This window comes from Cherax quadricarinatus, chromosome 7 (assembly GCF_038502225.1).
Source record: "Cherax quadricarinatus isolate ZL_2023a chromosome 7, ASM3850222v1, whole genome shotgun sequence".
NCBI lineage: Eukaryota > Metazoa > Arthropoda > Malacostraca > Decapoda > Parastacidae > Cherax > Cherax quadricarinatus.
In genome coordinates this window covers 63,048,057-63,072,744 of record NC_091298.1, presented here as the reverse complement: position 1 = coordinate 63,072,744, position 24,688 = coordinate 63,048,057, and the positions used below count along the sequence as shown (strand labels likewise).

Sequence of the window (24,688 nt, the reverse complement as noted above, 5' to 3'; positions counted from 1 at the left end):
GGGACCACTGTATTTAGTTTGCCCAAAACCCTCCTTGTGGAGGGCGAGGTCATAGATGAAACAAGTCGTCTCAGGATCATTTGTAGTGGGAAGAATTGAGCCATCCAGGAGGTACAGTGAAACACCATAAGTTCAACTCAGTCAGGGGGGTTCCACAAGGACCTGTACTTGCTCCATTATGATGATTTTAATTCATGTTTTTAAATGACTTCTTGTAGGTGAGAAATAACAGTGCCTGCACTCTTAGATGAGGGGGTAGAGATGTTACAGTTTGGAGGGCAGTTTGAACTGTGATGTGAACATTCTTCTGGCAAGGTAGCGATTGATGAATAAGTGATGGTGAATAGATTTCCTCTTTTTCAGGTCACCCTAATATTTTTGTAATTAAATAAGGGATGAATATTTTTCTAAAATTTTCAACTGAGAGTATCACTTTCTAAAGACCAATGTGAAGTTCTGCATATTTGAGGAATGTGTGTCCAAACTTAGGATGTTCCACTGCACTATCTTTCTTCTCTGTGATTGGGGATGGAAGTCTGTTAATGTTTTGCACTCTGGCAGTACTGCTTTTTTTTTTTACTACCCTCATGAACATGAGGGAGACAGCAGGCTTGTTAAAATAAAAAAATGAGCATGCATGGCAAGTGGTAAATCATGTACACTTTTTATACTCAATGTACACTTACCTCTACTTTAACATAAGAACATAAGAATGTAGGAACACTGCAGAAGGCCTACTGGCCCATACGAGGCAGGTCCTTATCAAAACTACATCTACCTAAAGCTACTCAAGAAATAACTCCCGTACCCCTTGACACCAATCAAACCCAGCCACTCCCACTCATATATTTGTCCAGTCTCTTCTTAAAGCTACCCAAGGTCCTAGCCTCTATCACCCCACTGGGAAGACTGTTCCATGCATCTACAACTCTGTTAGAAAACCAGTACTTACCTATGTCCTTTCTAAATCTAAATTTATCCAACTTAAATCCATTATTCCTGGTTCTTACCTGGTTCGACACCCTCAGTACTTTATTAATGTCTCCCTTGTTTATGCCCGTCATCCACTTATACACTTCAATGATATATTCCCTCATTCTACGCCTCTCCAGAGAGTGGAGATTTAAGGCTTTAAGTCTATCTTCATACGGGAGGTTCCTTACACAGTAAATCATTTTAGTCATTCTTCTCTGTATGTTCTCTAATGAGTCTATGTCCATCCTGTAGTAAGGGGACCAAAACTGAGCAGCATAATCTAAATGAGGCCTCACTAGTGATGTATAGAGCTGTAAAATAACTTTTGGACTTCTGTTACTTATACTTCTTGAGATAAATCCAAGTAATCTGTTGGCCTTGTTGCGCACACCAAGGCACTGCTGTCTTGGCTTTAGATTTCTGCTTACCATGACTCCCAAGTCATTTTCACATTCTGTATGACCAAGCTCCACTTCACCTAGATTATACTTTCTTGTGTTATTAATAGTTTGTACTCCTGTAATATTTCATTTCCAGTTCAGGAGGCCTGGTTGGAAACTGGGCCTATGGTATGATGATCCCAAGACCATTAAGAGAGATAATGGATGTCTTTCTTATTACAGTTTGATGGAGAAGATGAGTACAGTTTTCCTATGGAGGAAATTTCTAAAAAAGTTCCAGCACTGGATGGATCAGAAGTTCGCGTTGAAGCAGAAATTACTGAAACTTTTATGCTGGTCACTGAAACAGGTTATTCAATGGCTAAAATCATCAATTCGTCTGTTAACTGTCGCTTCTTAGGTTCTCCTCCATATGTCTTCAAGCCTGGAATGCCATTTGAAGCTTCTGTAAGTTGCAACACACTCTCTGTCCTTGAGTCAAGCCTGATTACCTCCCATATCCTAGGTGCTGTATGACTCGTATGGGTTTAGCACTTCGCCATGAATACAGCCTCTCCTCACTTTGCGACATACTTGTTTACAGACCTCTCGGACTTACGACCAGCTCTCCAACCCGTAACCAAACCTGAATAATGTATATTAGAGCTGATTTTCTTTATTCAGTTTATTACAGTATATGGTACACTACTGTATAAACATTTAAAAATATACCAGAAATGTTATAAATGGTGCAAAGGTGACATTAAAATAATATCTAAAGATGGCTGACACAAACCCCCCTACCAGTATAGTATGCTCCTCGCTTAATGACCAATTCACTTACTGACCAACTCTTAGGAACGGAACACCATCATTAAGTGAGGAGGGGCTATATAGTACTATTGTGAGTTGTAAGATATTTCATGCTTTAATCCTTAAACTGTCCAAACGTAGATCTACGTTTGCGCGCATAGCACTCCGACCTTGATTTTCTCCATAAGAAAGAATGTAAAAAAAAGCGTAGATCTACGTTCGGAGCGCTACGTGAGCAAACGTAGATCTACATTCGGAGTGCTACGCGAGCGAACGTAGATCTACGTTTAGACAGTTTAAGGGTTAAGATTCTGTTCATATCAGTAGTGCATAGTTGCATGGTTTAAGCCACTTTTGATGAAAGATGAATTTGCTTGATGTTTGCTATGGCTTATTGTGCTCTTAACATCTAAATTATATTGTTTTTATTGAGCTTCAAACAAATTAATATGCTATTTATATATTTGAGCTAATGTAAGAATTTTAGGATATTAAGATGTTATTTGCTCTTAAATAAAAACATAACATGTTTATGCAGATAGCAGTTTCCTACCATGACCTGCAACCACTGGGGGTTGAGAAGCTGCATAGTTCCAAGCTGGTGGTGAGAGCTGAAGCTCAGGCAGAATCTGGCTCCAGACACACTGTCTTTAATGTGGAGGTGGGCAAACTCATGTCTTAGCAGATGTATGCTGACAGTATTTTAAACCTTTTTTTTTTTTGTTTTACCAAAAGCAGTAAGAGGTGAGAGGCTATTGTACCATACAGGATCATCTACTGAGGAAAAATATAAGTGCCTCATAATTTAGCTGTAGCAGTTTGGGATCACACTCAAAGGCCTGGGTTTGATCCTGAAGCAGGTGGAGACATCACATGTTTCTCTGTGCTTATTTCTTCTATTCACATAGCTGTAAAATGGTAGCCAGGTTTTAGGCAAATATTGTGGGTTGCATCCTAGGCTTTGGCATAAGTCAAAACTGGATAAAAATTCTTTGCTTTTAAATTAATTGGTAGTGAATAAATATTATTATCTTGCTACCACTTTTTTTTATTATTACTGAAAGATAGGCATGGATTATTTTGAGATACTGTAGTTACATAGAATGTTGGAGAGAGACTGGCATACAGAGGTGATGACTGTGTAGAGTACAGGTACTGTAAACTTGAGTAATGAAATTGCTCTGAAGATTTATTTTGTGTTAGTCAGAAGGTCTAGGAAGAGTTATTGTATATCTTTAAGATCATTTCTTTTTCAGATACCTCAAGTTAATGCCGAGGAAGAAGAAAATGAGTTCCTTAAATCATCTTGGCTCTACAATAAGAGGTTACAGGCAATTTTGGCAAAGGATCCTACCTACAAACCTGAAGACTATGACTCCAGGATCAGCATTGACTCTGAATCTGGGACACGGTACTTGACAGAAAATGAGCTTGTAGAAAAAAAGCTGGAAATTTTTGTAAGAAATCAGCATTTCCAGGTAAACGAAATTTATTTGCTTGTGTACAGTTACAAAGGAATTAATGGATTCACACTGCTTGTGTGCAGTCACAAAGGGATTTAGTAGATTCATACTGCTTGTGTATAGTCACAGAGGGAGTTGATGTATTTCACACTGCTTGTGTACAGTCACAAAAAGATTTACTGGATTTCACACTTAGCAATAATTTTATTTCCACAGAAATATCGTGAGAAAGGAGTGTTCCATTTTACAGTGGATGTGCCAGACAAGACGGCAGGACTTACTCTAACTGCATCATATCAGGACGATTCAGGCTCAGTTGCTTCAGCAAGTGCTCAAGCAATTGCTTATTATTCATCCAAGGTAAATACAGTATATTTATTTTGATTGCTAGTCATAGGCCACAAGTTGCTGAGAGTCATACCATTATTTAATTCATCATTTGCTGACCCTGTTTGTGACCAGCTGCATGTTATGAATTTATACTGAATTCACAAAAAGCTACATGTTTCTGGGGTGATTATGTAAGATATGTGGAACCCCTCTGTGAATCAGAAGGATAACCATTAAGAGTGTCCTACCGTATATAGATAAATATGAAACAGAATAGGTACTTATCATGCAAGTAGTCTTGTTAATATCTGGGAGATAAAGTTGTCAATAAATTGGGTGCCTGGCACCTGGAGAAAGACTTGTCATCTACAGTGGAACCTGGATTGCTGAGGCAAAGGAGCAAGTAAACCCCATTGTGTCCTGGAAGTGGACTGGTGGGAAGCTTTGTCATAAGGTGTAGGCTAAAGAGGTGACGCATTGTACTTGTCCAGATCATCTGAGAGTTGGTATTGAGGCTGGAAGCTGAGTTGATAGAGGACGGTCTCAAGTTTTTCACCCATGCCCCTACTGGACACATCACTAAGCCCCTGGTAACGAGAATTACAGATTCTCCTTTTCTTAAGTGGAAGTCTGAGTACTAGGCTCAGTCCCTTGGCACTTCTTTTATCATTTTTATCTTAGTAAATCATGAAAGATACCTTTCTGTGTCCCATGCTATATCTGAAAAGTAAGTAGTCTTCTATCAAGAACATCCCAGTTGCAAAACAGATAGCAGGACAAGGCTTAATGTAGTTTAGGACTACTTCCAAGAACTACTCCAGGATGATTTTAGGAGGGTTCAAATGCTTGATGGTGTTCTTGATCATCTCAGTTTGAAGAGAAATGCCCAACATATGATGTAGTTGTTCCTTCTGGGTACACTTGATCAAAATTGTGTGCAGGGCCTTACCCAACTGAAATATTTGTAGTAGGAACTTAATCATTACTGCAAAGTAGCTCCAGAATCTGGGATGTTCTGACTGTCCAGGAAAAGTTGCATGGCTTTTGACATTGATTAGTACTGGTGACACATGAAATGCAGTGGTGTTTGAAGACAGATTATTGCTCCTATGGTCAGGCTTCCTTGTTGAAGAAGATTCGGTATAAGATACAAGCTGAAAGACGAGATCAGCCATAAGAGACTCAGGACTAGGCCAGCCCTTTTGATTTAGTGTGGGAGTCACTCTTTCTGAAGACGGACCACTTCCTGAGCTATGCATATCTAGGTTGGGAATCAGGATTAATAAGGTTGAGAATTTCTGGTAACCTAACCCTTAAGGATCACTAGAATTGATTACTTGTCCAGAGTTACAAAATAATGAAAGTAGGGACTAGGGAAAGAAATGCCAGTGTGTGCATCATCTGAGAGGGCAAAACAACTCAATTAAAAGAAAATGACATAGGATATGCATTACACTAACCCTGTTCCCAAAATTGCACATAAACAAAATAGCATCAGTATTATATGCATAGCTGACAAACTTCAGGATTGCCTTCAGAATTCTAAACAAACACTCCTTTAAATCATTCTCTACATTTAACCAAACACAGTAAATTTTGAGAACACTCGGGTATACATCAAGACTGGCATTGCACTATGAGGAAATAATGCTTGAGCTGGACCTCTTGGCCCTTGAGAAGCAGTACAAACAATAATATGATCATGTCATACAAAATACTCCTCGGCATAAACACGCTACCATGGGTAGGTTCCAGAAGAAAAGGATTTAAATGAAAATCTTCAAACCATTTAACAGAGCTCTCATGTAAAATCATCTAGACAGTGATACACTAGGACCTAACTTCATAAAGTACAGGTTTTAAATATAGATATGTCAAGACTTAGATCTTGGCAGAGCCAAGATCTAAGTCTTGACAGAGTCAAGATCTAAGTCTTGTCCTTCTATTTTTCATACATGCAGACTCATGCAGGTATAATTACATAATTTATTTTTATTTACTTTACAGAAACAGTATATTGGTGTGGAGACAAGCAGCAAGGAAGTCACTGTTGGAGATTTTGTAGTGTTTCATGTCCGATCCAATTTTAACATGGATTCTTTCCACTACTTAGTAAGTTCTCTTAGTTCTACTGTGAGTTTCACGTTCTTTAGACAATCCGTAGTCTAAACATATCTTCATTTAATCATGAATCTGATAATATACTTGTGCTTATGTTTTTCTTTCTTGTAATCATCCAAATTGAGAAGCTAAGTCTGTTCTTTGGTATTCTTATTTTATAAAGTTTTATAATTGTGTATTTGTTTGATTTATTTCTGAATTTATTTTTTGTTCAGATTATGGCAAAGGAAATGATTCTGTATGCTGCAAAGGAGGTGCTAGATAGAACCAGCCGAGCCAGTGTTAGGACAGTTTCTGTTCCTGTAAGTTCAGAGATGGCCCCAGCATTTAAGATCATTGTATATCATCTCACCCACAGTTACGAGATCATCTCAGATTCGCTTACTGTGCCAGTGGATGGAATTTCACGCCACAAGGTAACCTGATGCAGTTCTGTGTACTAGATTCTGTCCTATCTCAGTTATTTCCAGTTTGTGCGATAGTTTATATTTTTGTTTTGTGCTTCTTTGTGAAGTGAGTTTTTATTTTTGTTTTACCTAAGGCATTTTGTTTTTCTTGTGTTTACCATTCATAGTCAAGATCACTGAGCAATCTCATAGGTCTGAGTTCTTGTAAATGTCACGACTTCCTTGTAATATATTGTCCTCTGACACATTATTCCCATAAACATCCCTACAAGGGAATGGCTATTACAAAGAAATATAAAAATGGCTCCATTGTAGTCTTATCTGAACATCAACTGTAGCATGTTTTGCTGATCACTAGCTCCTATCTTCACTTTGATATTCTTACATTCCACTCCTCCTTCAGAGTGCAGGCACTATACTTCCCACCTCCAAGATTCAAGGCCGGCTAACCTGTTTCGTTGAATTCCTTTATAATTGTTACTTTGCTCACTCCAGTAACATGTCGATAAATAGGTTACATGGTAATTGCTTGGAGGAATTGGTTACAAGTTCATTATTTAGGATAAATAGATAACACAAGAAATATTGTTGAGATTTACAAATAGGCTGCATGATCCTTATGTAGAAATGCAGTATAATAATATTTTAATGGTATATATTGCTTAATGTTTATTTTCAGGTTCGGCTAAATATTAACCAAGACAAGGATCACAGTATTCGCTCAGTAGAGCTGGGCACCTACAGTACACCGGGAGCTTTCTATGGCATCTCTGGAGTACGAGAGTTCACCTATGCCATGCGAGGGGGTAATGAATTGTCCCGTGCATCTGTGCTCAACTCGCTACATGGCTTTGCTAACAGCACCCGGTATGTCAGTTATTTCTTACCAGGCTTAATATCTCCAGTGCCCTTCTTAATGGGCATGTCAGTTCCCCTGTCTTCTAATAATATATTATTTTTTTCCTATAATCTACCTTGTCCATAATTACTATTGCATTTACTTTGTTACGTGAGGTGAAGTCTAAGATCTTTCCTTAATTCATGGTATAACTTAACAAATAGTACCATGAATTAAGGAAAGATCCTAGACTTCACTTTAGGAAAGCAGACAAAACAAATGCAATAGTTATTATGGAGAAAGTAGATTATAGGGGCAAAATAAACATTATATTAGGAGACAGGGAAACTCTCACGCTTCTTAATGTGTCAAGGATATTTTGGAAAAGATTTGCTGTCTATGTTGAGGGGAAAGGAACTGTAGAGATTAATTCTTGCCAGTGCATTGGAATCTTGATTATCAAACCATACCACGGGTGGGGTTTGATCCCGCGGTCAGTCTCAGAACTCCAGACCGTCGCGTTAGCCACTGGACCAGCTAGCCACAATAAGATTCGTCCAACTAGGTATATTTCTACACCATAGGAAGGTTAGCCTAGGCACCACTGTGACCACAAATTCAAGTTTTTACAGAGGAATCTCCAGCTAGCATGGCCGTGAGGAACTCTAGCTCAAGTCCCCTCAAAGCTGGTCTAGTGGCTAATGCGACGGTCTGGAGTTTTGAGACTCTCTGACCGCGGGATCAAACCCCACCCATGGTATGGTTTGTTTGCAATTGTGTCATTACGATTTCGTGAGTCACGTTAATGGCTTTGAGGGGACTTGAGCTAGAGTTCATCACGGCCACGCTAGCTGGAGATTCGTCTGTAAAAGCTTGCATTTGTGGTCACAGTGGTGCCTATGCTAACCTTTCTATGGTGTAGAAATATACCTAGTTGGACGAATCTTATTGTGGGTAGCTGGTCCAGTGGCTAACGCGACAGTCTGGAGTTTTGAGACTCTCTGACCGTGGGATCAAACCCCACCCGTGGTATGGTTTGTTTGCAATCGTGTCATCATGATTTCGTGAGTCATCTTGATTATATTCAGTCTTGCAACTAGTGAATAAAATTTTGCTGACATGAGTCCCGAATGCTGATTTATATTTTTATAATGTATAGCAGTACCCTAGATAGGAGGTTGGTAGACAGCAACCGCCCCGGGAGGTACTACCGTCCTGCCAAGTGAGTGTAAAATGAAAGCCTCTAATTGTTTTATGTGATGGTAGGATTGCTGGTGTCCTTTTTTCTGTCTCATAAACATACAAGATTTCAGGTACGTCTTGCTACTTCTACTTACACTTAGGTCACGCTACACATACATGTACAAGTTTTTTTTTTTTTTTTTTTTTTTTTTTCAACAAGTCGGCCGTCTCCCACCGAGGCAGGGTGACCCAAAAAAGAAAGAAAATCCCCAAAAAGAAAATACTTTCATCATCATTCAACACTTTCACCACACTCGCACATTATCACATGTACAAGTACAAGCATATATATACACACCCCTCTGGGTTTTCTGCTATTTTCTTTCTAGTTCTTGTTCTTGTTTATTTCCTCTTATCTCCATGGGGAAGTGGAACAGAATTCTTCCTCCGTAAGCCATGTGTATTGTAAGAGGCAGCTGAAATGCCGGGAGCAAGGGACTAGTAACCCCTTCTCCTGTATAAATTACTAAATTTAAAAAGAGAAACTTGTTTTTCTTTTTGGGCCATCCTGCCTCGGTGGGATACGGCCAGTTTGTTGAAAGAAAGAAGTATAGCAGTATACAATACTGTCTGTAAGTTTATTCTCTTAGTTTCCTTCTTGCTTACCTAACAAAACCATTTATAACCATTGACACATGTTAATTTTCCTGACTCTATCTGGGGAAACAGGCAGGTAAGCAAGCAAGCAAGCAAGCAAGGCAGTCAGTGCCTATCTTTGGCAAGAACCAAGGCATGTGAGAAGCCTTTTGATTGCATTAAAAAGTAACAAAAATGCAACAGCCTACAAAGTAACATTGCAGGGAAGTGTGAATAAAGAGATAAGGGGAAAGTGGAATCTTCCTACACATACCATATGGTGTACTACTTGTATAATGGGCAAAAAATAATTCTTGCAATGTTCATTGTATATTTAAACTTTCCTTTTTGCCATCTCTACATTTTTCTTTTTCACAGTGTTAGTTTTTTTTTATCATCCTGTAAATCTTGGTGTCTACCTGGACTCTTCATTGTTTGTTGAACACATCAACCATATTGTTAAATCTCACAGTTTTAATATTCATAATATTTAGCAGTCGGGAAACATCTACAAGTTGAGTATCTTGGTCCTCATCCACACGTTTGTTTCCTCTCAAATTGATTTTTGCAATAATTTGTATGTCACTTTGTCTAGCTATCTACCAAAGTGATTTTAGTCTGTACTGAATCCTGCAGCTAAGCTGGTATTTTTCCTCCCAAATGGGATTTCCACTACACCCTACTTGTATGAACTGTATTTGCTCCCAGTCAAGGGAGTAATTGAATTTTATGACACTTGTCATGAGTTCTAACTCCATGCATACCATGATTTGAATTTAAACTTTGTTTATTAACATTTGAAGCTAATAAGTTTTAAGGACTTGAGTATCTTGATGATTTGTTCGTACCTTTTACATTGGGCTTGGGAACGTTTCTGCAAGTTGCTGTTGACTTTTTTTTTTTTTTTTTTTTTTTTTTTTTTTTTTTTTTTTTTTGGGGGGGGGGGGGAGAATAATTTACAGAAAGATCCTTTTCTTATATACTCCTAGACTGGTTGACAGGTTACCCTGAGCTGTTAAGAGCCAGGAAGCTGTTTATACTTTCAGGTGTGTTGAAAGCACACACTTTTCTAGAGCTTATGATCCTAATCATTATATTGTACTGTCATTCTTGAATTTAAACTAACGTTGCTTCTTCATCATTGTTGTTGCATTTGTTTTGGTGTTTGAGTGTTTATTAACCTCATGAAAGAACATTCACTTAAGAGTAATAACTTGCCAAGTTGTTTAATTTTTTAACTCGGTAGCCATCTCCAGCTAAGGCAGGGTGACCCGAAGAAGAAAACGCATTCACCACCATCCATTCATTCACCATCTTTGCAGAATTGTGCTGACATCACACTTGGTTTACCCTCAGGATACAACATTCCTGTCCCTTTTTCAGAATACAGCCATCAATTTTTTTTATTCATCTTACATGTGAATAAGAAGTGTATATTTCACTCTTTTTCCAGATCCCTGCACAAAATGACCTGGCGATATCGTGAGGGCTACCAGCCAGAGGAAGTAGAGTACTATACTGCTGGCAACTATGGCCCAGATGCTAATAGAACCTTTGATTTTAGTGGCCTTGTAGTATTAACTGATACTAATGTTGGTGTTATTCCTGGTTATGCTGGTAAGTTTGTGTGTATATATAATGTATTTTTGTTATATGGTAAGTTATGCCTGACAAAAATGCTATTTTTAATGAATTATTGCACTGTATATGAAGCATAATCTGTAAGGTAAACTTTTTATATAGAGATGTATCAGTGTTAAGACCACTGTCTAAACACTTGCCCATTTAAAATTCATTTTTGTGTTGGACTGTGTTAAGTTTAAATCAGGTATTAGAATGTTGTACGTGATAGGCTACATGAGTATGTGATGATCATGGAAGATTTATGGAGGCTGTCTTTGAATCTGTGCAATCAGTTGGGATATTCCTGAAAAAATTACACTGGATTTACTGGTATATTAATGTTTTTGTCAAGGCTTATATAGAATAAAATGTTGTTATAGTAAAGCTTGAAAGTGTGAGAAATGTGGATAAGGTTAAGGAGTTTTCAGAAATAGTCACTGATCAACATATATTTCTCTCCCTATTTTTCAAATAATTTGTTTATTCTGTTAACATTTCCTTGAGAGACTACTCTCACATTTCCCTTTTTGGGTTCTTGTTGTGTATTTTATTTTGCATCTCCTTGCAATACTACTTTTCTCTTTACATCTCCCAATTTGCCATTTTTGTACCTATTTTGAAATTTTATAAAAATTCATGTGACATGGGCTCTGGTGGCCTGGTGGTTAACGCTCTCGCTTCACACGGCGAGGGCCTGGGTTCGATTCCCAGCCAGAGTAGAAACATTGGACGTGTTTCTTTCCACCTGTTGTCTATGTTCCCCATCAGTAAAATGGGTACCTGGGTGTTAGTCGACTGGTGTGGGTCGCATCCTGGGACACTGACCTAAGGAGGCCTGGTCACAGACCGGGCCGCGGGGGCGTTGACCCCCGGAACTCTCTCCAGATATACTCCAGATATAGTGTACTTGATAATGTTTCTACTTGGTTTGACATGACTTTAGGAATTTATGTGAGTGAACAGCTGAAGGTTTGCTAAGTAGCATCTGTTGGTCTCAGACAATATAATAATCATTACAGCCTCTCCTCACTTAACGATGGAGTTATGTTCCTAAGATCATGTTGGTAAACGAATTTATCACTAAGCAAGGAGTACACTATATTGGTAGTGGGTTTGTGTCAACCATCTTTGATATTGTTTTAATGTCACCTTTGCACCATTTATAGCATTTTTAGTATATTTTTAAGTGTTTATACAGTAGTGTACTGTATATTGTAAGCAACAGAATAGAGGAAATAGCTCTAATATACATTATTTAACCCTTTGAGGGTTTTGGTCGTACTAGTACGTCTTACACGTAGGGGTTTTTGACGTACTAGTACGCATAAATTCTAGCGGCCTCAAATCTAGTGGGAGAAAGCTGGTAGGCCTTCATATGAAAGAATGGGTCTATGTGGTCAGTGTGCACAGTCTAAAAAAAATCCTGCAGCACACAGTGCATAATGAGAAAAAAAAAACTTTGACCATTTTTTTGGAATAAATCAGCGACTTTGCAGTGTATTTTCGTATGGTATTTATTGTTGTATTCTAGTTTTCTTGGTCTCATTTTATAGAATGGAAGACATATTACAGAAATTGAGATGATTTTGACTGGTTTTACAATGAAAGGTGCCTTGAAATTGAGCTCAAAGTAGCAGAAATGTTCGATTTTTACCAAACTTCAAAAGTAAACAAATCGTGCCAAGCGTGCAATACACGTCAACTGGTGAGTCTAATATTCTTTCACAAGTGCACCAATAATATTTATACCATTTTTTACACTAATGCAGTAGTCTGCATAACAGTAAATCTTATATTTTTTGTGAGAATAAAAATTCAAAGTGGAAAGCAAAAGAATATAAGAGGGGCCTTGAGACGTGACTAATGACTAGAGGAAATGTCATTTTAGTGCCAGGAATGTCTTTCTTGTTTATTCTGGACCCTATTCGGAAATTGGCATCTTTTGAAATTTGTGTGAAATTGGCAAAATTGCTAAATTCTGACCACTGTACTGGATAGTTGAATTTCATATATGGGTGGTTTCTTGCACCCATTCGATAGAAAAAATGGAGTTCTAGCGAAATATTCATGTTTTTTGTTGACTAGTACAGTGAAATTGGCCGAAAATGGGGCTCAAAGTGGGCAAAATCGCCGATGTGTAAACATCGCCGAGACCGCTAACTTTGCGAGAGCATAATTCCGTAAGTTTTCTATCAAATTTCAAACTTTTGGTGTCTTTATGATCGGGAAAAGATTCTCTACTTTTTCATAAGAGAAAATAATTTTTTTTTTTTTAAATTTGGCCGACCCTGAGAACGAGTTTCGGAGAGGGCCTGTCGACCCTCAAAGGGTTAAGTATGCATACTAATCAGAGACCCCATCATAAGTCTGAGTCGTCATTAAACAAGTACGTCGCTAAGTGAGGAGAGGTTGTACTATATATTTAGTGAAGGGATTCAGAGGTTGAAGAGGGTTGGAATAGTTTTAAAAATGCAGTATTAGAATGTGGGCAGAAGTTTGTGGTTATAGGAGGGTGGGGGCAGGAGGAAAGAGGAGTGATTGGTGGAATGATGAAGTAAAGGGTGTGATAAAAGAGAAAAAGGTAGCTTATGAGAGGTTTTTACAAAGCAGAAGTGTTATAAGAAGAGCAGAGTATATGGAGAGTAAAAGAAAGGTAAAGAGAGTGGTGAGAGAGTGGAAAAGGAGAGCAGATGATAGAGTGGGAGAGGCACTGTCAAGAAATTTTAATGAAAATAAGAAAAAATTTTGGAGCGAGTTAAACAAGTTTAGAAAGCCTACGGACCGTATGGATTTGTCGGTTAAAAACGGAGTAGGGGAGTTAATAGATGGGGAGATGGAGGTATTAGGTAGATGGCGAGAATATTTTGAGGAACTTTTAAATGTTAAGGAAGAAAGAGAGGCAATAATTTCATGCACTGGTCAGGGAGGTATACCATCTTTTAGGAGTGAAGAAGAGCAGAATGTAAGTGTGGGGGAGGTACGTGAGGCATTACGTAGAATGAAAGGGGGTAAAGCAGCTGGAACTGATGGGCTCATGACAGAAATGTTAAAAGCAGGGGGGGATATAGTGTTGGAGTGGTTGGTACTTTTGTTTAATAAATGTATGAAAGAGGGGAAGGTACCTAGGGATTGGCGGAGAGCATGTATAGTCCCTTTATATAAAGGGAAAGGGGACAAAAGAGACTGTAAAAATTATAGAGGAATAAGTTTACTGAGTATACCAGGAAAAGTGTACGGTAGGGTTATAATTGAAAGACTTAGAGGTAAGACAGAATGTAGGATTGCGGATGAGCAAGGAGGTTTCAGAGTGGGTAGGGGATGTGTAGATCAAGCATTTACATTGAAGCATATATGTGAACAGTACTTAGATAAAGGTAGGGAAGTTTTTATTGCATTTATGGATTTAGAAAAGGCATATGATAGAGTGGATAGAGGAGCAATGTGGCAGATGTTACAAGTATATGGAATAGGTGGTAAGCTATTAAATGCTGTAAAGAGTTTTTATGAGGATAGTGAGGCTCAGGTTAGGGTGTGTAGAAGAGAGAGAGACTACTTCCCGGTAAAAGTAGGTCTTAGACAGGGATGTGTAATGTCACCATGGTTGTTTAATATATTTATAGATGGGGTTGTCAAGGAAGTAAATGCTAGGTTGTTCGGGAGAGGGGTGGGATTAAATTTTGGGGAATCAAATTCAAAATGGGAATTGACACAGTTACTTTTTGCTGATGATACTGTGCTTATGGGAGATTCTAAAGAAAAACTGCAAAGGTTAGTGGATGAGTTTGGGAATGTTTGTAAAGGTAGAAAGTTGAAAGCGAACATAGAAAAGAGTAAGGTGATGAGGGTATCAAATGATTTAGGTAAAGAAAAATTGGATATCAAATTGGGGAGGAGGAGTATAAGGTGATGAGGGTATCAAATGATTTAGGTAAAGAAAAATTGGATATCAAATTGGGGAGGAGGAGTATGGAAGAAGTGAATGTTTTCAGATACTTGGGAGTTGACGTGTCGGCAGATGGATTTATGAAGGATGAGGTTAATCATAGAATTGATGAGGGAAAAAAGGTGAGTGGTGCATTGAGGTATATGTGGAGTCAAAAAAACGTTATCTATGGAGGCAAAGAAGGGAGTGTATGAAAGTATAGTAGTACCAACACTCTTATATGGGTGTGAAGCTTGGGTGGTAAATGCAGCAGCGAGGAGACGGTTGGAGGCAGTGGAGATGTCCTGTTTAAGGGCAATGTGTGGTGTAAATATTATGCAGAAAATTCGGAGTGTGGAAATTAGGAGAAGGTGTGGAGTTAATAAAAGTATTAGTCAGAGGGCAGAAGAGGGGTTGTTGAGGTGGTTTGGTCATTTAGAGAGAATGGATCGAAGTAGAATGACATGGAAAGCATATAAATCTATAGGGGAAGGAAGGCGGGGTAGGGGTCGTCCTCGAAAGGGTTGGAGAGAGGGGGTAAAGGAGGTTTTGTGGGCAAGGGGCTTGGACTTCCAGCAAGCGTGCATGAGCGTGTTAGATAGGAGTGAATGGAGACGAATGGTACTTGGGACCTGACGATCTGTTGGAGTGTGAGCAGGGTAATATTTAGTGAAGGGATTCAGGGAAACTGGTTATTTTCATATAGTCGGACTTGAGTCTTGGAAATGGGAAGTACAGTGCCTGCACTTTAAAGGAGGGGGTTTGGGATATTGGCAGTTTGGAGGGATATGTTGTGTATCTTTATATGTGTATGCTTCTAAACTGTTGTATTCTGAGCACCTCTGCAAAAACAGTGATAATGTGTGAGTGTGGTGAAAGTGTTGAATGATGATGAAAGTATTTTCTTTTTGGGGATTTTCTTTCTTTTTTGGGTCACCCTGCCTCGGTGGGAGACTGCCGACTTGTTGAAAAAAAAAAAATTCAGGGAAACCGGTTATTTTTATATAGCCGGACTTGAGTCCTGGAAATGGGAAGTACAATGCCTGCACTTTAACCCTTTGACTGTCACGGCCGTATATATACATCTTACGAGCTACCGTGTTTGACGTATATACAGTATACTCATTAATTCTAGCGGCTTCAAATCAAGCAGGAGAAAGCTGGTAGGCCCACATGTGAGAGAATGGGTCTGTGTGGTCAGTGTGCACCCTATAAAAAAAATCCTGGAGCACGCAGTGCATAATGAGAAAAAAAAACTCCGACCGTTTTTTTTTAATTAAAATGCCGACTTTGTGGTCTATTTTCGTATAGTAATTATGGTTGTATTCTCGTTTTCTTGGTCTCATTTGATAGAATGGAATACATATTATAGATATAGAGGTGATTTTGATTGATTTTACTATAAAAAGAACCTGGAAATGGAGCTCAAATAGGGGAAATGTTTGATTTTTGCCAATGTTCAAAAGTAAACAAATGATGTCATTGTCCAATAAATGTCCAACTAGCCATTCTAATATGCAGTCAAGAATGGGTTAATGTTATTTATTTATAAAATTATTACAGTATTGCAGTAGTCTGCATAATAGTAAGTCTTCTATTTTTTGTTTGAATAAAAATTCAAAATAGAAAGCAAGAGTAATATCAGCGGGGCCTGGAGACATGACTGATGAACAAAGAAAATGTTATTTTAGAGCCAGGAATGTCTGCATTGTTCATTCTGGACCTTATTTTGAAATTGTCATATTTTTTAATTTTCGTGAAATTGGCCAAATTGCAAATTTCTGACCACATTATTGGGTAGTTGAAAACGGTAAATAGGCTGTTTCTTGTACTAAATCGACAGAAAAAATTGAATTCTAAAGAAATAGCTATGAGTTTGGTCGACTGGAACAACAGAATTAGCCGAAAATAGGGCTCAAAGTGGGTGAAATTGCCGATTTGTAAATATCGCCGAGGTTGCTAACTTCGCGAGAGCATAATTCCGTCAGTTTTCCATCAAATTTTGTTTTTTTTTGGTGTCATTACAATCAGGAAAAGATTGTCTACCATTTCATAAGATTTTTTTTTTTTTTTTTTTTTTTTTTTATATTTTGCGGCGACACCAGGAGACATCTCAGGATTGGGGGTTGCGACAGTCAAGGTGTTAAAGGAGGGGTTTGGGATATTGGCAGTTTGGAGGGATACGTTGTGTATCTTTATACGTATATGCTTCTAAACTGTTGTATTCTGAGTACCTTTGCAAAAACAGTGATTATGTGTGAGTGAGGTGAAAGTGTTGAATGATGATGAAAGTATTTTCTTTTTGGGGATTTTCTTTCTCTTTGGGTCACCCTGCCTTGGTGGGAGATGGCCGACTTGTTAAAAAAAAAAATACATGTATATATATATATATACAGTGGTCCCTCAATAATCGTCCGGCCTGAAAGTCGTCCATTTCGGAAATAGTCCTGTTTTTTCGTCAAAATATTGGCTCGCAAATGGTCCGGTAACTCGCTAATAGTCCTAATAGCCCTTCGTCCTGGATGCGTACTCACGCTCTGAGCCGCCTCGGCCTTTCCTTCCCAGCCAGTTTGCCATTGTTAACCAGCGAGTGACGGTCCCCTCACATGCTCCTACGAAATGTTTCATAATATTCCATTGATTTTAGTGCTTGCAAGTGCTAAATAAGCTACCATGGCTCCAAATAAAGCTTCTAGTGCCAGCCCTTTGGTAAAGAATGTGAGAAACACATAATTTATGAAAAAGTTTGTAGAAAAATACAAAGATGGTGGTGGTAGAGTGGAAGCAGTTGTGATAGTGGTTGATGAACATAAGAAAGGAGGATCACTGCAGCAGTCCTGTTGGCCCATGCTCGGCAGGTCCTTTACAATTCATCCCACTAATGAAACAATTTCCCAACCGAGTCCTCAATGCTACCCAAGAAATAAGCTCTGATAACTCTATCCACTCATTTGGGACTTGCAAATGAGTGGATAGAGTTATCAGAGCTTATTTCTTGGGTAGCATTGAGGACTGGGTTGGGAAAATGTTTCATTAGTGGGATGAATTGTAAAGGACCTGCCGAGCATGGGCCAACAGGACTGCTGCAGTGATCCTCCTTTCTTATGTTCATCAACCACTATCACAACTGCTTCCACTCTACCACCAACATCTTTGTATTTTTCTACAAACTTTTTCATAAATTATGTGTGATGGTAGTGATGGTGGTAGAAGGTAGTAGTGATGGTGGTAACAGTTGTAATAGTGGTAGAAGGTCGTAGTGATGGTGGTAGAGGGTTCCTTCTTTAGTGATTCAGCGATTCTACCAACTCCTCCAATGTTGTTGGAGTTATATAGGGCTACAAAAACCACCACCGCCTCACCACCATTATGGACGGCTTACACTCAGTGGCCCTTATATACCCAACAACAACACAACACAACACCTCTCGTGACATACGTAATGACTTATTTTATTCATTCTACAGTATATTCCATGTTTCTATGTTATTAATATTGTTTATTATGTCATATTAGTTGAATTGTGATAGATAAATAAGCCACAGAGTTGATATTAGTGTCATATTCTCCAACAATAAACTTGCCATCCCTCCCTCACACAAACAAATAGCCAATAAGAACATAACAATGGAAGAACACTGCAGGTCTACTGGCCCATACAAGGCAGGTCCTTATCAGAATGACCTCCACCCAAAGCTACCCAAGAATTTACTCCCGTACCCAATGACACAAATCAAACTCAGCTCCTCCAACTCGTATATTTGTCCAATCTCTTCTTGAAGCTACCCAAGGTCCTAGCCTCGGTCACCCTACTGGTAAGTGTGATTTTAAATAAGAACTTAAAGTAGGAACACTGGAACAGGCCTGCTGGCCCATACTAGGCCGGTCCTTCACAAATCCAACCCATTAACAGAACAAATGCTACCCAAGCAATAAACTCAGGTGCAAGTCCGACTCAAATCCAACCCCTTTCACTCGTGTATTTATCCAACCTAAATTTGAAACTACCCAAGCCATAGCTTTTAGAACATTGGAAAGGAGGAACACTGCAATAAGCCTGTTGGCCCATACTAGGCCGGTCCTTCACAAATCCAACCCACTAACAGAACAAATGCTACCCAAGCAATAAGCTCAGGTGCAAGTCCGACTCAAATCCAACCCCTCTCACTCGTGTATTTATCCAACCTAAATTTGAAACTACCCAATGTTTTAGCTTCGATCACCCTACTAGGCAGACAGTTCCACTCATCATCTACCCCTATTACCAGTGTTCATTTATACATTTTATTAGTGTCCTAGAGTCCTTATGGAGGGGGATTTCCCTTCCAAATAACCTCTCTTCCCTCTCTCCTCCTCCCTGTCTTCTATTCATCAACAACAGCCTACAATAAAGGTAACTGTCATGTTGAATGTTCATTCTTTTGTGCATGTAAATCTATCTTTTAGGTAAAAAAAAAAAAATTGTTGTTGATACTTCTGGGTGTCTGGAACGAATTAATTGGATTTACATTATTTCTTATGGGGAAAATTTATTCGAAAATCGTCCATTTCGATAATAGTCCCACTTCCAGGAACGGATTATGGATGATTATTGAGGGACCACTGTATATATATATTTTTTTTTTTCAACAAGTCGGCCGTCTCCCACCGAGGCAGGATGACCCAAAAAAGAAAGAAAATCCCCAAAAAGAAAAATACTTTCATCATCATTCAACACTTTGACCTCACACATAATCACATAATCATATCCCACGAAGGCAGAGTCTGCCTGGAGTCTACTTAGAGGGCATTCCGGGGATCAAAGCCCCCACAGCCCAATCCATGACCAGCCCTAAAATGAAAAACAAAAGTTTTGTTTTTAGGTCACCAAAATTAGGGTGACCTAAAAAGAAAAACGAAAAGTTTTCTTGTTAGGTCACCCTAAATTTAGTAATTTATACAGGAGAAAGGGTTAACTATGTACACTGGACCCTCGAATTTAGTAGTGCCGTTTCTGAATGCAAAACTATTTTTATTATCTATAAAATGTACTTTTTGTTAACATTTCCCATAGGAAATAACGTAAATCCAATTAAACCATTCCAGACACCCAAAAATATTAACAAAAAATACATTTTATAGATAAAAATAGTTTTGCATACAGAAACGGCACTACTAAATTCGAGGGTCCACTGTATTTCATGCACCTTAACCCTTTCAGGGTCCATCCCGTAGATCTACGGCTTTACGTTCAGGGTCCAAACCGTAGATCTACGTCATGAGCTCAGCTCACTCTGATAAACTGTGAGTGGTACATTTGGGCCTAGATATGAGAGAATACATCTATGTGGTATGTGTGCACCACATAAAACAAATCCTGCAGCACATTGTGTATAATGAGAGAAAAAAAACTGAGACCATGATTTTCGATTAAAACAGTGACTTTGCAGTGTTTTTTCGTATGTTTTTTATAGTTGTATTTGCGATTTCTTGGTCTCATTTGATAGAATGGAAGACATATTACAGAAATAGAGATGATTTTGATTGGTTTTAGCACTGGAAATGGCTTGAAACTGAGCTCAAAGTAGCGGAAATGTTAAAATTTTGCCGATGTTCAAGAGTAAACAAACGACCTCACACGTCTAATACACACGAGCTGATGGGTCTAATATACATTTACAAATGTGGTGATGATATTTATACAATTATTACAATTTTGCATAACAGTAAATCTTCTATTTTTTGGTGTGAATAAAAATTCATTATGTGAATAAGAAATCAAATTGGAATTTATTTGTAAAGCCTCAAAACGTAACTAATGAACAGAGGAAATGTTAGTTTAGTGCCAGGAATACCTACATTGTTTATTCTGGACCCTATTTTGAAATTGGAATATTTTGAACTTTGTGTTAAATTGGCCAAATTACCGATTTCCAATCACATTATTTTGTAGTTGAAACAGTTGACTTGGCGATTTCTTGTGCTCAATCGATTGAATAGAAGTAATACTAGTGAAATAGCTAAGAATTTGGTTGACTGGAATAATGTAATTGGCCTAAAATGGGAGTCAAAGTCGGCAAAATCGCCGATTCGTAAATATCGCTGACACATCAAAATTTGCGAGAGCATAATTTCGTCAATTTTCCATCAAATTTCGTACTTTTTGTTTTATTACCTTCACAAAAGGATTCTCTACCATTTCATAAGAAAAAATAACAATTTTTTTTTTTTTTAAATTCTTGGACACTGGGGCACCACTTCAGATTTTGGCCTTGGACCCTGAAGGGGTTAATCATTTCCATCATATCTTTCAAGTATCTGTTTGTAGGTTATCGGCAACAAAATATTAGCTACTGACTTTATTGCTGGTTTTGTAGCTGTACTGAACTTTACATTCTCTAACAGTGTAACAAAATACATTATTAAATGTATGTAGAAAAAACATACAGTGCTGTTATAATCGACCATTCTGAGAAAATTGTATGCACCTGTGCCAAGGAAAACATGTGCAACTCTTTGTTATAATCGACCATTCTGAGAAAATTGTATGCACCTGTGCCAAGGAAAACATGTGCAACTCTTTGTTATAATCGACCATTCTGAGAAAATTGTATGCACCTGTGCCAAGGAAAACATGTGCAACTCTTTGTTATAATCGACCATTCTGAGAAAATTGTATGCACCTGTGCCAAGGAAAACATGTGCAACTCTTTGTTATAATCGACCATTCTAAGAAAATTGTATGCACCTGTGCCAAGGAAAACATGTGCAACTCTTTGTTATAATCGACCATTCCATAATCGACCATTCTGAGAAAATTGTATGCACCTGTGCCAAGGAAAACATGTGCAACTCTTTGTTATAATCGACCATTCTGAGAAAATTGTATGCACCTGTGCCAAGGAAAACATGTGCAACTCTTTGTTATAATCGACCATTCTGAGAAAATTGTATGCACCTGGCCATCTTGTAGTGATTTTACAGCCTTTTTTATTTTGGTATTGATTATACTTCAGTTGCAAGTAGGAAGCTAGTAAGAGCAGAACTACTTCTTGAGTTTAAGTTTTAAATAGGTTTTGATAACCAAGAAGCTGTACAGCTGTTTGGTAGGTGAGAACTGAACTTAATATTATCTTTAGCAGCTGCATCTAGAAAGTAAGAATTGAGCTACTACTACAGTTTAAACTTCAGTGTTTTATGACCAAGAAGCTGTACAGTGACACTATTAATTTGAGTTTTATATGGCTTGGTAAAGTATCTTTAGTTGATGAAAACTAATCTCAGCATTGTTATATCTTTAGCATACTAATTATGGTATTACAAAATTAACATAATGTGGTGAATCATATTATTTATTAAATTTAATTTCATTTAAGCAGATGTTAACACAAAGTATATTTGATTGGGAATATTTTTGCTATTTCAGAAAGCAGGTGTAATGCAACAGACGGATATTCTTTGTGTCTCGTCGGTGGCTGCTATCCAACCAAGAAACGGTGTGATGGTGTTGTCGATTGTACTGATGGCTTTGATGAAGTGGATTGTGAGTATACTGGGCAGTTAGAATTTTTAGAGCCAGCAGGATGTTGAAAAGTTTTTTTTTTTTTTTCAACAAAACCGGCCGCATCCCACCAAGGCAGGGTGGCCCAAAAAGAAAAACAAAAGTTTCTCTTTTTAAATTTAGTAATTTATACAGGAGAAGGGGTTACTAGCCCCTTGCTCCCGGCATTTTAGTCACCTCTTGCAACACGCATGGCTTACAGACGAAGAATTCTGTTCCACTTCCCCATGGAGATAAGAGGAAATAAACAAGAACAAGAACTAGAAAGAAAATAGCAGAAAACCCAGAGGGGTGTGTGTATATATATGCTTGTACATGTATGTGTAGTGTGACCTAAGTGGAAGTAGAAGTAGCAAGACGTACCTGAAATCTTGCATGTGTATGAGACAGAAAAAACACCAGCAATCCTGCCATCATGTAAAACAATTACAGGCTTTCATTTTACATTCACTTGGCAGGACAGTAGTACCTCCCTGGGTGGTTGCTGTCTACCAACCTACTGCCTACATGAAAATGGTATATAATATCAAAAAATTGAAGAGTAAGACACATGTGCAATGGTTAGGTATCTTTATTGTTGATTGAAACATTTCACCTGCATAGTAGACTTCTTCACTCAAATAGTACATCATCTTTACTCCAATACCATGCCTGCTGCCTCTGTATTTGACTGAAGAAGTCTACTGTGTAGACTGAACAAGAGTACTGTGCATTACAAGTTACTGTGTATTCTTCAGTCTACACAGTAGAAAGTTAAAAAAGACCAAATAAACTATGATACAAGCTTTAACTTATTTAGGAAGAAAGAAAATAGGTCAGAGTATAGCAGTGGAAGTCACAAATATTAACTTGATGTCATGATATTCATGTTACTTAAGAACATGATCCATTTCAGAATCTAGTTTTTAAACTAAGAGTGCCTGGATTTTTTGGATTATTTTGGATTCTGAATTATTCTGGTCCATAGAATAGTCAAAGTATTACCTGTATACCACTCTCTTTAAATGTTTTGTATAATGCATATCTCTGATAAAAATATTCACTATTGATGTATTTTTATATCAGTATATTAATTTAGTGTACAGATGTGTATTGTAAGTCTGCATTTGCATATGCATCATGCAGTTGTATTAATGATTTACTTCTTCAGGTTTTGACCCATTGGAAGACAAGGAATTGGACTTCCGTATTCATCGCTACATCAAATTCTCCGACTTTTTTGATACAGAAGATGGTGATTGGCTTTGGCTTGATATAAATATAGGTAAAGCAGTATATTAATGTTATATGTATCTTGGCTCACATGTGGTTATTGTGTTCTAATCTAATGCAATGTGGTTATTGTGTTTTAATCTAATGCATTGTGGTTATTGTGTTCTAATCTAATGCAATGTGGTTATTGTGTTCTAATCTAATGCAATAGGGGGCCCCTTCCCAACCCCTTGTCATACAGTTGACCCAAAAATTTTATGCATCGTGGACTAAAGTTGCTTCTGGGGCCTCCAGGATTAGGGGCTCTGAAGTTCAAGCTTCGTTAGTTTCATAGTAGATCTGCCCCCTGGGTCTACATGGAAGCTTCTGTCAGTATATAGCCTCTATAATATTGAAGTCAATTTGCTTAAGATGTGAAACAAATATGTTATCAGACTATACATTGAATCGTCATATGGTAATTTTTTCAGTAATTTAAAACAGTTTTTTAGGATTGTATGTAAGACAATGGCAGATGATTGGCTTGAAATTTAAAATAAAAGTAATTTAGAAAGAATCTTAGCCCTAGACACTTCAATATAATTAGTGTATTTATATTGGTGTGACTTTCTTTTAATGGTTCTCTTACAAAATATAAATCATGGAGAGTTGAATATAGTTTCCATATGTAACTTTTAAGGTTGGAAGGAAGGGGTAAGGGAGGTTTTGTGGGCGAGGGGCTTGGACTTCCAGCAGGCATGCATGAGCGTGTTCGATAGGAGTGAATGGAGACGAATGGTATTTGGGACCTGACGATCTGTTGGAGTGTGAGCAGGGTAATATTTAGTGAAGGGATTCAGGGAAACCGGTTATTTTCATATAGCCGGACTTGAGTCCTGGAAATGGGAAGTACAATGCCTACACTCTAACGGAGGGGTTTGGGATATTAGCAGTTTGGAGGGATATGTTGTGTATCTTTATACGTATATGCTTCTAAACTGTTGTGTTCTGAGCACCTCTGCAAAAACAGTGATTATGTGTGAGTGAGGTGAAAGTGTTGAATGATGATAAAAGTATTCTCTTTTTGGGGATTTTCTTTCTTTTTGGGTCACCCTGCCATGGTGGGAGACGGCCGACTTGTTAAAAAAAAAAAAATGTAACTTGTCCTAACAGGACATGTAAAACAATGTGTATTGACATGTATATTAGTACCAACACTTTTATATAGTGCAAGGCATGAGTTTTGAATGCTGCATTGAAAAGGAGG

General features: G+C 38.0%; 2 protein-coding genes across 3 annotated transcripts in view; one reads left to right on the top strand and one right to left on the bottom strand.

Moving 5' to 3' along the window:
- Positions 1–24,688, bottom strand: part of LOC128687056 (synaptonemal complex protein 1) — a 361,887-nt gene that overhangs the window by 227,552 nt on the left and 109,647 nt on the right. The gene's annotated exons all lie outside the window — the stretch shown is intronic.
- The window catches only part of LOC128687057 (CD109 antigen), a gene marked incomplete at its 3' end in the record, with an annotated part of 71,414 nt that overhangs the window by 16,197 nt on the left and 30,529 nt on the right, over positions 1–24,688 (top strand). The window contains 10 exon segments of the mRNA XM_070082600.1: positions 1,599–1,823; positions 2,707–2,829; positions 3,425–3,646; positions 3,848–3,991; positions 5,969–6,073; positions 6,298–6,498; positions 7,169–7,356; positions 10,599–10,762; positions 22,096–22,212; positions 23,381–23,494. Of these exon segments, the coding sequence (XP_069938701.1) occupies positions 1,599–1,823; positions 2,707–2,829; positions 3,425–3,646; positions 3,848–3,991; positions 5,969–6,073; positions 6,298–6,498; positions 7,169–7,356; positions 10,599–10,762; positions 22,096–22,212; positions 23,381–23,494 (1,603 nt within the window).